General features: G+C 44.8%; 1 protein-coding gene across 1 annotated transcript in view; it reads right to left on the bottom strand.

Annotated features, from left to right (window-relative positions):
• The window catches only part of MYO10 (myosin X), a 207,480-nt gene extending 196,988 nt beyond the window's left edge, over positions 1-10,492 (bottom strand). The window contains exon 1 of the mRNA XM_011356464.2: positions 9,938-10,492. Within this exon, the coding sequence (XP_011354766.1) occupies positions 9,938-9,958 (21 nt within the window). The 5' untranslated portion in view covers positions 9,959-10,492. The remainder of the gene's footprint in view (positions 1-9,937) is intronic.
• Between the last annotated feature and the right edge of the window lie 1,975 nt (positions 10,493-12,467).

The raw sequence follows: 12,467 nt of genomic DNA on the forward strand, positions 1-12,467 counted from the left end.
ACTCGGAACGTACTCTCCGCTCAGATTTTAATTATAAAAGGAAAAGGGTAGAAAGATGGGGGATCCATGATGGAGACAGACAAAGCCCAGTGGGCTGGCTCAGAGACCGGCAGTCCGCGTGGGGTGGTTCAGACCCACCGCCCTAGGACTGGGACAGCTGGAGACATCCTGTCCTGGCTGATCAAGGGGGTGGAGGCTGTCTGTCAGGCGCTCTAGCTTCTCGTCATGCTTTTCACTCAATGGTCCCCTCCCCGCTGCCACCACCATATGCCTGACTCAAGTCAGAACTTGAGAAAAGGGCACTTTCAATAGCCTCAGAGGTCTCACATCGAAGAAATCTTTTTTTTTCCATTCAGTCCTGCTCAGATACTGAAGGATGACAAGAACATTTTTGCTGCATTTCTGTTCGGCATCCCAAGAAGTCTGGGCTCTAGCGAACTCCAACATCCATTCCCTCACCTGGCTGGTCCACAGGGGCTGCAACATGTTAGAGTTGTGACACCAAAGACAGCATTAACCACACAAGACAAAAGTCATTTGATTTCCTGAAGTTTATCTCGGGGAAAGAGCCCAGGAATAGGGACCGATCAGTTGTTACGATGTTGAGCAAGGGTTCGAATGCACCAGGTGTGACCACATCTACCTCAAGCGACTTGAGACATAGTCACAAATCATAAAATCCTTTGACAACAGCATTTTACTACAAGGAGTAAACAAGGAAGGCCATAAGCATCTGAGCTCTTATCAGCCATGGGACAAAAAACAGAGTAATCTACTGCGCAGATACTTGCTAGTCTCAGAATGATAATGGATGTTAATGACAAGGTTTAAATAAGCACCAGCACAATGGAACTGCTACTCAACAATAAAATGGAACAAACTATCCATGCACACACACAAGGGCAGGTCTCAAGGGCACTAACGAGCCCACCTCAGAAGGCTGACATACTGAATCATTTATGTAACATTCACAGACAGTATTATAGGTTAGAGGAGAACAGATTAGTAGTTAACTAGGGGGGAGGAGGCGGTATTGCCCACGGGGTAGCCCAAAGCGGAGAGTCCTGTACTAGGATCACACTGGTAGTTACACAAACCTATACCCGTGACAACACTGCTTAGAACTACACATGTGCATACAAATAAGTATATGTAAAAACTGGTGAAATCTGAATGATTTCTATAGACTATACCAATGTTATTTTTCTGGGGTTTTTTTTAATAGCGTACTATTGTTACATGTCACCACCAGGGAAGCTAGGTGACAGATACACAGGACCTCGCTGTACTATTTTGGCAACTTCTGAGTATTCTTTTTTAACAAAAAGGCATCCCAGAATAAAATTGTATAAAACATATGGGGGAAGAGGGCAGTAGATACAACTTAGCTCAACATGTTCTCAAAACTTTGAGAATCTGACCTTCTCTTTCCTAGCAGAGAACCGTCAATTTCATTACACAGTGCAGTATAATACATATTTCTCTAACGCTCCAGTCAGACGATCTGAAAAGGAACTTAAGGAGTCAGAGGTAAAGCACCAGAAGGGGGACCAACAAGAGCCTCGGGGCAGAAGGTGCAGTCGAAAATCCATATTCTAATCAAACCGAACATCTTAACACATGACTTGAATGACAAAGAACAGAATACAACTTCGGCACTAATATCTGTGTGCTCTCTATCATCCAGAGAGATGAAAAGCAACTAGGAATCAGTATAAATGAGGAAGGGTGAAAAAAGTACTAGTGAGACCCAAATTTAAGCCATCCATGGCCATGAAAGTGTGGACACAGCACAGTGATTCTTGGCTGGAGCCACTCTGTACCCCTTCCTTCTCGGGGGGCCTCTGTAACGTCTGGAGACATTTTTGAGGATCACAACTGAGGGAGGTGAGTGCTACTGGCATCTGGTGATTAGAGGCCAGGGATGCTGCTCAATGTCCTACAACACACAGGACAGTCCTTCATTACAAAGACGGACCTGGCTGAAGACGTCATTGGCGACAAGGTCGAGAAGGCCTAGAAAGAGGACACACTTGTCGACACCGAAAAACCGAAGCCGAAAAACGACGGAAGGGCTGTTCTCCTTGACCCTTAGCTCACATCATTAAAAGAACAAAATGTGGGTGGAAATAAACAGAAGCACATTATGAAGGATGTAGTGCAGTTTGCACCTAACACTCAATCCTTTTATTTCAAGGTTCATGAAAAGATTTTCCGGGGGTAATTAATAAAAATAATAAACCTTAAAGTCACACGCACATACACACCCCAATACTGCTGTACGTAACCCAAATCCCTACTGTTAGAACCAGAACCACATAAGCGTTGTGGCCCAAAGTCCCAAGGATACTTATGATGCAAATGAATGAGAATTAAAAGAATAATCCATACAAACAATACCCTAATCAAATGGCCAATGGCTCCCCAGGCAGCATAAAGCTGGGTCCCCTGTGTGTACTTTGGCCTTAAATGAACATCAGAAGCCACACTAGGATTTTCTGGGGATTGGATGTGAATTGACAGACCTGCCTGTAATTAACTGAGAAGAAAGCCTCTCTCCTCCACTCTGGCTCAGAGAATATAACAGCGGACACAGAATCTAGTATTATATGTTAACTTCCTCTGTGAAACACAATGCATGCCATTAAGAGTCTAACAAAAAGTTATGAAATCCCTCTTATCTTCAATACATCATGACAGTCTGTCTCAGTCGTGCCTGCTGTAAGCTGCGCTGACACCTCTCACAAAACTTTCGCTGCCAAATAATCTTAAGTAAAAATGTGTAAAACTCTTTGATCAAACATACCCACCCCTGGAAAATGTTATCCTCAAGAAATAATCAGACAAGTGTGCAATGATCTAGGTACACAAATGTTCATGTGCTGTCTTATATTAAAGCAAACAACTAGAAGCAACCTAAAATGGTCATATAAATGATGACACATGCCCAGGAGGAATAGGCATTGCCACTCAGACCCAGACACCTAGGATCCCTGCCTTGGGCTACAGGCTTTAGAGTGCCCTGTATATCACAAAGACAGTAATAAATAAGCATAAAAAAATAAGTAAATAAATATCAAAGAGTGAACCATGGTCTTGGGTGGCAATTATTAATTTTGAACTTGCAAGTGGCAGTTATTTGAGATAAACTGTTTCTTACTAGTAATATTAGCAAAAGCTTCCCAAATCCCCAAACAGAACAAATTATGCCATTTTACTTTTAAAATATTAGAGAAAGACTTCCTCCATCAAAAAGGAACTACATGTGAAGCATGCAAAAAAACTGATATTTCAAGAACATAGTAAAAAGTCATGTTAAGGTAATAAAAACATTTGTATGACTAGAAAGGAAAGATTCATACACACATAACACCCAAACATTTTTATATAGACTATTTTCTGGCCAAGGTGCATTAAGGTATAGTCTTACCTAAAAACAGATTTTTAATGAATTAGCTTGTGTTCAGTTTTCTTTATAATATGTATAGCAGTGAAAATGTTGAACGATTTAAGAAATATTTGATGGGCCTAGAGAATTAAGAAATAATGAGGATTCACAATATTAAGTGACTTACATAGTGAAATCACAAAATTTTGTACATCCTGCAATTTCAGTAATCTCTCATATGCAATCCTGTTCTTTTTTAAGGCTGCCTGTACACATGCAAATTTCTTGACAGTTAAAGCTTTTTTCAGTCAAATCTTAAATGAAATACATTACAGATGAACTTCTACACAAACATGTATAGAGGCATAAAAAGCATATACCATACAAAGCATTAAGAATAGGGCCCATAGGGTTTTTGTCTTTGCTTATGGCATTTTCTAAATTTTCTAAACTTATTGCATATTCTTTGCATGATTAAGAAAAAAAATGGTTTAAGAATGACAGAGAAAATACAGCAGATGTTTATCAATTTTTTTTTTTAGCAAGAACACTCTGAATTGTAAATATATTCCTAGTAACTTAATTTCAGTATCTATGAAACTAATGAAAGCCTAAAAATGTATTCATGGTAGGCCACACACACAAGCATGCGGTCTACCAAGCTTCTTTAAACAGGATTTTAACACACAAAATAGATGTCACAAGCACAGAGATAAGTTCACCTCCCTCCACAATGGATACCACTGTCATACTTACACGTTATTAACTGACCCCCAAAAGATGACATTTAAAAAAATTATGGGATTCTTTGGGGACCCAATGCTGGGTAAGAGACCAAGTGAAAAAGCTACATTCTATTCCAGCATCCCCGTATCTCATTTTATCTTGGTTTTTAAATCACTGACAGGTAGTAAAGATAAGCTTGCCTACCCTAAAGAGCAAAAATTCAACTTTGCCTACCCTAACAGAAATATCTCATTTTTTAAACTACCACGATGGGAAATGCTTTCACATGGAGGCAATTTTAACCCCGAAGGCGCCTACTGAAACTTGGGTGAAGGCAGAGGCAGTAAATGTAGGCCACTCCCTCACTCTGGCTGTGCTTCTACAGACATGTCACAGCTTTGCCTGTAACTGGCAGAGTCAGATGTCGTGTCATGTGACATGAGATGCTACACTGAAACTGGGGACTCAAGTTTCTCACTTTCCGCCTGGCAGGGACATTTTTCCGAAAAGCTTTTGGCGAGGCGGCAACATGGTTTACTCAAGGCAGGTTCTTTGAGCCATGTTCCTCTCCTCTGTCAACGATCAGTCCACGAGCCTTAACAAGCTCACAAGTAAGACGCTACTGACATGGAGACACCCTGGGGAAGCAATCAGGAATCTTTACTAGAAAGATTCCATCAGAAAACCTCAAAGAGGAGTCCTCCAATAATTGATCATTAGAACTGGGGAGACAAATGAGTCAACTCTTTTAATACACACTTCTCAAAAACCTAGTTTTCTAAGTGCCTTATTATACAACTCTTTCTGGCATCCGCATTGAGGTTGGGACCCACAGCTTTAGAAAGCACATTTGACAAGGAAACAGAAGGTGTGTCTTTCCTAAGTAAAGAACAAACCAAAGAAAAATTAGTGGCATGTTCAAAAACTGATTCACCTTTTCCTGCTGGGTTTGCAATGTTTCTGCGGTGTGGACACTTGTTTTCCCAAACTCCCATGAAGTTTTCGACTCAGGAATCACCAGCTGCCTACAGTATACGCCACTTCATCAAAGAGCCCGGAAATGCTGACGCCAGCTTAAGACCAATGACCCCAACAGGAAAGAAAAGCATGGCCATGCAGAGCACAGAGGTTCCGGAGACAGCCAGTCTGGGTTCAAATCCTGGCTGCCACTTCCTAGCTGTGTGACCCTGGGACAGTTACTTAACCTCTCTGTGCCTCACTTTCCTCATTGTTGGGGCCTTATTCATAGGGTTGTTACATGCATTAAATGAATCACTGAACGAAAAGTGCTCAGGTGTATGTGTGGCACATAGAAGGCACTCAATAAAAGTTAGCCATATTTATTGCCCTCAAAGAATTGTACAACACTTCGTAATTGATCGAATAGGTCATGAGCATCTCCCCTACGGCTCTAAAAAAAATAATTGTTCTTGAGGGGAAAATAACTATACAAGAATCCCATCCTTAAGGACCTCAGAGTGCAAATGAGGTAATAAAACCTATAAATGGGATATTTAACCTCTCAAGGTTCTGTTTACTCACTCGAAAAGAGGGGGAAAAGATACATAAAGCCTCTGGCTAACAGGAGTGAATTCTTAAGACCAGGACAGAAAGAGGCAGAGCCAAGTTCAGAGGAAAGAGAGGGGTCACCGTGCACTAGACCTGTCAGGCTGGTTTCAAAAAGGAGCTGGACAGGCAGGCTACCCAATCAGCAGCGAGGACAGCGAGCACAAAGGCATGGAGCGGGACTAGTAATAGATCCTCTGAAATCGAATTCACGTGGGGGACAAGAATAAAAAGTTTGCAAGATCAGAAGGCCTTGAAAACTAGACTAAGGAATGCGAACTTGATTTTGTAAGCAATATGAACGTGCTTTAGATAGAACGCTGGAAATATAAAATCTGCCAGAAGCGTACAGGTGAAAGAGAGCCAATCATTAAATGCAATCCGGCACAAGAAATGATATGGGCACCAGCTCTAAGGCTGAGACTCTGCGACACTGTTGAGCACTGGGGTTTCATTTACCATCAGTGGCCACTTATTCTAGTTTCTAAGTCACTATAACTAATCTCTTACTACTACTCACCTACCATGCACCCAGTGCTTTATAAATATTGAGCACTGGGGTTTCATTCACCATCAATGGCCACTTATTCTAGTTTCTAAGTTACTATAACTAATCTCTTACTACTACTCACCTACCATGCACCCAGTGCTTTGTAAATATTATCTCAAAGTCTCCTAATAACCACACATGGTCAACACTATTGTGCCCACTTACAGACTAGAGAAATAAAGCCCAGGAAGGTCAGGTAACCCAGCTGGGGTCCCACAGGTGGGAGGGGTGCAGCTGGGCTCCCAGGGGCCCCATCTTTTCTACTTTTAAGAAATGAGGTGCTTTTCAATCAGCTCAGGATCTTTTAGACAAGGAGAAATATTCCCAAGCTTAATGCAGACTTCACAGGTTACTCATTCTTGAATGTTCCCTGCAAATTAATGACACGAAAATATTATGCGGCAGTTCCCCTGAATGCAAAATTCTGAAACCCACTCACAATAAGGTAGCCTATTTCCTACTAATCTCGACAGAAGAGCACATTCAAGGCTTATATCCTTACAGGTGACCCCACATAAAGCCAGAGGAGCTGGAAAAGCAAACACTCTGCTTCCTCCCCTCACCACTCTGGTTAATAGTGAAGGCCCAGCCCATGCTGATTTGTGTCTGATTTGGTGAAAGTGAGAACAGCAGGCCACACGATATGGGGTGGCAGGGGGTAGCCAGGGCTCCCTGCTAGCAACAACTGTCCTGCTCACAGCTGCTCCCGGGGCTTTGCTGTCCTCAATGTGACAGGGGCCAAAAAATAAGCACTTCGCAACAGAAATCCTTGTAAAGTGTGCAGAATAGGCCAGGCGCTACACCCCACTGTGAGAAAAGGGGACACCAGCGATAGTTTCCGATTCTAGTTTACGGTTGTCAAAAGGGTGGGCTTCAGGATTCGGTGGGACAAGGAAGCCCTCGGTGCTTCCCTTTTGCCCTGGAGAAGTGATCTGGGAGGGAAGGAACTGCCAAAAATAACAGTCCTAATTTTTTTAACCAAGAAATATCAATAAGCTCTAAAACACAAAACAAAATACTATGAAAAGGGGAGGAAAATAGGCTCCAGAACTATTCTCAGCTTAAAAAGCTATTTAAACAACTCCAGGTAACAACCAAAACCAGGATACCTTCCAAATTGAGTGGAAAGGTGTTTCCACTTAATTTGCGAGTTGGGTTTGTTCCAGCCCAGAGTGAACCGGCTATAAGAAATGGTGGAAAATATTCCAGCTATACCTAATAATTTATTCCTTAAAACATTAATACTTGCTTTCTACATTTGTATTTATGATTATCATTCATGTAAACTTTACATAATTATTATGAAAATCAAAACATTCGTGTATGTCCCATCAGTAATCCTCAAAACACCTTTTGCTTGAACAGCATCAAGTTCCCAAAGAACAGGACACCACTTAGTGATAAGTAGGCCCTACAATTTTGCTGTCCTTGAAAATATATCACTTTCGTATTTATTGTTTCTATTAATGAGACATTACAAGATTTTCTCTACTGGAGAGTTTAAGAAAGGGATGCTCTGTTATAAGATACTGAACAGAGACAGGATCTGTGTTAGTGGTTTGTCTCTAACATAGGACAGTGTGTCCTCCCTGACTGGCCCTGCTGGCCTCCACCTTAGAGGCAGAACTTTGAAAGCTGATTAGAAATTAATATTGTAAAACATACACTGCAAGATCAAAAGTAAATGAATGAAAATTTCCTCTAAATACTCAAATCACCAGCAAAAGAAGAAAAAGGCTCTGCATTCTATAAAAAGCTCTTTGAACTTGGGCAAGTGACTTAACATCGTTGGGTTAACTCTTCATTTAGGAAATGCAGAGGAAGGAGTAAATGATCGCTAAAAGCTAAGTTCAATATTGTATTAATTACTGAAATAAAATCCAACAACCAAGTCTCCTACACTGAACCAGGTAAGGTATTAGTGTAAGGAAAGTTTTTCATCCAGAGAATGTGAGGGCAGGGTGCAGCTGTCACTGCAGTTCCCCCAACTTGCGCTAGGGGGCAGAGTTCTTCCCAAGGGGAAGCCAGGTACCCCCTGTGTTCCACAGACAGGTTTCATGGGGACAGGGACCTTAAAAAAAACAAATACAAATTCTATGTCTCATCATATTTCCTAAGGGGCCCAGAAGAGAATAAAATAACACCCCCTCCCCCCTCGAAAAAAAAAAGTTAAGAATTACTGTCCTGCAGGCAGAGCCTAGGTTTTCTTACAGATGAAGGCAATTAAACACAGCCCACCGGTCTTCCATCATCGGCTAACTTTCGACTTCTGCAAAAAGTTCTGGAGCCTTCTTACAGGCATAAAAAAAGAGCTACACATTAGTCAATGTTACTCTCACAATTACAGATTTCATTTTTTTAAAGTAAAAATATGTATTAATAGATGATTTAATTTCCTTCCCATCCACCTCTTACAGTGAATATGGGTGTCACATGTGAGATGCCACTTTGAAAAAACTTGTACACCTGAACTTTACTGGATTTTGTTAACCAATGTCACCATAATAAAAATTAATTAGAAAAAGAAAAAACTTGATATTATTACACAAGAAAATATATTTATCATTTTGGCCATTATAAATAGTTGTGTAAACGGGCATCCAGAAATCAGAATGACTTGAAATATTATACGCAATTAAGTGTGATAAAACAAGTATCGAACACAGAGGCAAACAAACCCTCACCGATCTCATTTGCTGGAAGATTCCAAAACTGTTCTAGATTAACAAAATACACCCTGGCTTTCAAAGAAGGTCACACTGGACTGTCTTAAGTCAACTAAGTTTACTTTGAGCCACTTCAAATCTCAAACTTAAACAGAGTGTATTAAATAAACACAACCAAGAAAGGAAAGGGAGCCAAGAAATCACAGTAACCCTCGATCCCAGGGAGGTAAAAAAAAAAAAAAAGGTTCTCCAGTCAAGGGTTTCAAGTAACTGCGGTGTCCTGCCCTCAATGACCCTAAAAGGGACATCAGTTTAATAGTTTAAAATAGCCATTGCTGGCTCTAAACGATTTTCTTTACACTCGAATTCCAAATCTGCCAAAGACAGTCAGCAGAAATACTTGATCTTTTGATCCTCACGTTCTGGAATGATCTCAAGCCCTAAAAGAGCACTTCTCGGTGAGAACCAGAAGCTAGACTCCAAAGGTCCGGTCGGCAGAGAGCACGGTGAATGATTAAACCCTCGCCTGCCCCGGCTCGCTCTTCACCATGCCGTCTTCCCTGGAAGTATCTGCACCCCTCTCACAGGAAGCCCGCACGTTTTGCGAAGGAAATGCCAGACCTTTCTTGGAGAAAAGGCTTGTCCCGGTTGAACATTTTATTGGGCTTCCTGCACCCAGGCAGTCGGGCAAGCAGATGTCCCGGCCGGGCCGCGGGACCCGCCGCCTCACCTCGCGCGGGGCACCGCGGGGACGCGGGCGATCCAGCCACCCACGCAAAAGGAAGCTCACCTTGGCTACCTCCCGGGCAAAGTGGAAGCGCGGGACGAAACAAAACCTGCCTCGGCTTACTCATCCCGAGGCTCCTCCAGGTGGGGGGTAGTGGGGGGAGCTTTCAGGCGACTCCCGGAAAGTTTCGCCCTCTCGGGCTTGGGGAAAGCCACCCGGCGGGCGCGCGACGCGGCGGGCCGATCCCTGCCCCCGGGCACGCGGGGCCAGGTCCGGGCAGGAAGGGAGCCCAGAGGGGCCGCGAGCGCACTCACCTCGGGGAAGAAGTTGTCCATTGTTCCCGCGCGCCCCGCGACTTGCCGGCGTCCGGCGTCCAGCTCGCGGCAGTCAGCCCAGCAGAAGGTCCCGGGAAACCATGCGTGTCACGGCGCGACTCTCAGGAACTCGAGCCCGCGGGGCTCCCCGGTTGCCATCGCCTTCTCCCTTCTCGTCTTTCGCACCTTTTGTTTGCCCAAACCCAAGTCTCTAGCTCATCCGTCCCAAACGCAGCCTTTGTCTCCTCTTCCTCCAAGTTCTTCACTTTGGGGCACAGCGCTAGAGAGCGGAGAACAGCTGGTGGCACATTCTTCCCCCCGGCGGCGGGGGCGCGGCGGGAGGCTTGGGAGTGCGCCCCCCTCCCTCTCCCTTTCCCTCTCCCTCTCCCTCACCCTCACCCTCTCTCTCTCTGCGCTCCGGCCGGAGGCGCTCGGCGCGCGCAGCGCGGCAGCGGCTACAAAGCGAGCCCTGAGTCGTTCTCTGCGCGCGAGCACAGCCGCCGTGAGTATTAGGGCGCCGCGGCTCAACCGCCTCACCGCGCCTCGGAGACTCGCAGACAGGAGCGCACGCCCCGCCCCGCCCGCGCCGACCACGCCCACTCGTCCGCCTATCCCCGCCCCCAGGAGTCCGGCCCCGCCCACTCAGCGGGATCCTGCTGGTCCGCGGCTGCCGGGCCCTCCAGGAGCCCAGCCCTCAACCAACCCCGCCCCGCGCTTCCGCGGGGTCGGACCCCGCCCTGCCGGCGCGCCCCGCTCCACCTACCACCCAGGCCCCGCCCACTCAGCCAAGGTCCCCGCAGGCTCAGCAGCGGTCCGGGAAGGCGGAGCCCGTGCGGCTCCCACTTCTGTTCCCGCCTCCCCACCTAGAGGTGGGCGGGGGCGTTGACTCGTCCCTCGGGTGAAGAGACCAAGAAGTCACCCGGAAGGAGGGGCTGGGAGACTCTTCTGTGTCTTTGATCTTTAGCAGACCCTGGAACCCACTCAACGCGGATCTCATTAACGCAGCTCTGCAGACGAGCGACCCCGGGGAAGGAAGCGGGGTCCGCAGAGCTGCCTCGGCTGTTGGGCCAGATCAAAGCGGAGAACCGAGGCTAATCAAGATTTCTAGAAGCTGCCTTCCCGTCTTGAGTTTCTTTCCTGCAGTCAGGTTAACAGACGTTTTCATGGCAGCGGGAAAATTAGTTTTGTAAACTGGAAGAGGACATGGCCAATAGCACCTTTAAAAATGTAACTCTTTTCTGGGACCTAAAGGAAACAGGCAAATGTAAGTGACATGGATGAGGGATCAAACCCACATGTACTGAGTCCTGGTTTCCTCTAGGGAGGGCAAGTCCACAAATTTTAGCGTGCACAAGAATCTCTTGAGAATCTTGTTAAAATGCAAATTGGAACACTGTGGGGCGAGCACTAACAATCTTCTCTTCTAACAAGCTTCCAGGTGCCCTCAAAGGGTGGCACCTGGCCCTGTGTGTTCTGCAAACTGGAGACTGTAACAGAGAAATGGAGAGCAAAGGTTTAGAAACTTAAGTAACAATTTTAAAATGCCACGACATCCAAGCACATGACCAGTGGACTCTTTGAACCGAATATAAACCAGTTTGGGTGTCGTCAGACTCCGTGGTGAGTCATATCTAACACAGCAGGGATCTCATGTATTGGCACCTGGAAGATTGGCAACAAAAATGACTAGTTCTTCACCACACAAGGTATGAGACACTCTCTCTAGGGAATTTGCCAACTGTTCCTCATCCTTTAAAACTCGAGCCAGAAAGTCACATCTTCCCAGGAAAGCCTACCCAGACGTGCCAAGCCATTCATCCAGCTCCACCTAACTTCAGGGTGTAGCTTATTCCTAAGACTCGAGGAAACTACATCATATTGTAAGGGTCTGTTTTTTTGATGTCCTACCCATCTTTAATTGGGAAAATGGAAGCTCCTTAAGAGAGGGATCAGTGCTTTAAAATTTGTATCTCTAGTCTGTCTCAGAGAATAAAAGAATGAGTGAATGAATGAAGCATCCTTCTATGATCCTTGTGTGAAAATCCAAGCGTGTTCGTAAACTATCTCGGCAATTCTCCTGCATTATCACTGCATTGATCCCATATCCCTTTGGAAAAAGTCAAGGTATAAATTAGTGATATTGTGCAATGCTATTGCCTTGTTTCACAGGTTTACACACTTAAGCCATTAAAAATTGCATCCCAGGTTGCAAAGAAAGTTAAGATGGAGCCAGGATAAATGCCAACAATCCCAGGCACCATCCAAAGTGCTTAGTCAAATGAGTCCTGCTGCCACCTGTGTTCAGATACAGGCGCAGAACAATTACAGTCATTATGGTATTATTAATCTGTAGAGAACATCTTTCAAGAGAAATTACCAGGCAGCTTGTTCTAGGGAGTGTGTGGGGGTGGCATCGTTCCCAGCATCAGCCCAGCCACTGATGTATTGGATGGCCTTGGCCAAGACAGTTTTGAACACTGGCTTGTCAATTGTAACAAATATACCACACTAATACAACGTGTTAGTAACA

The sequence above is a fragment of the Pteropus vampyrus genome, unplaced genomic scaffold (genome assembly GCF_000151845.1).
Source record: "Pteropus vampyrus isolate Shadow unplaced genomic scaffold, Pvam_2.0 Scaffold27, whole genome shotgun sequence".
NCBI lineage: Eukaryota > Metazoa > Chordata > Mammalia > Chiroptera > Pteropodidae > Pteropus > Pteropus vampyrus.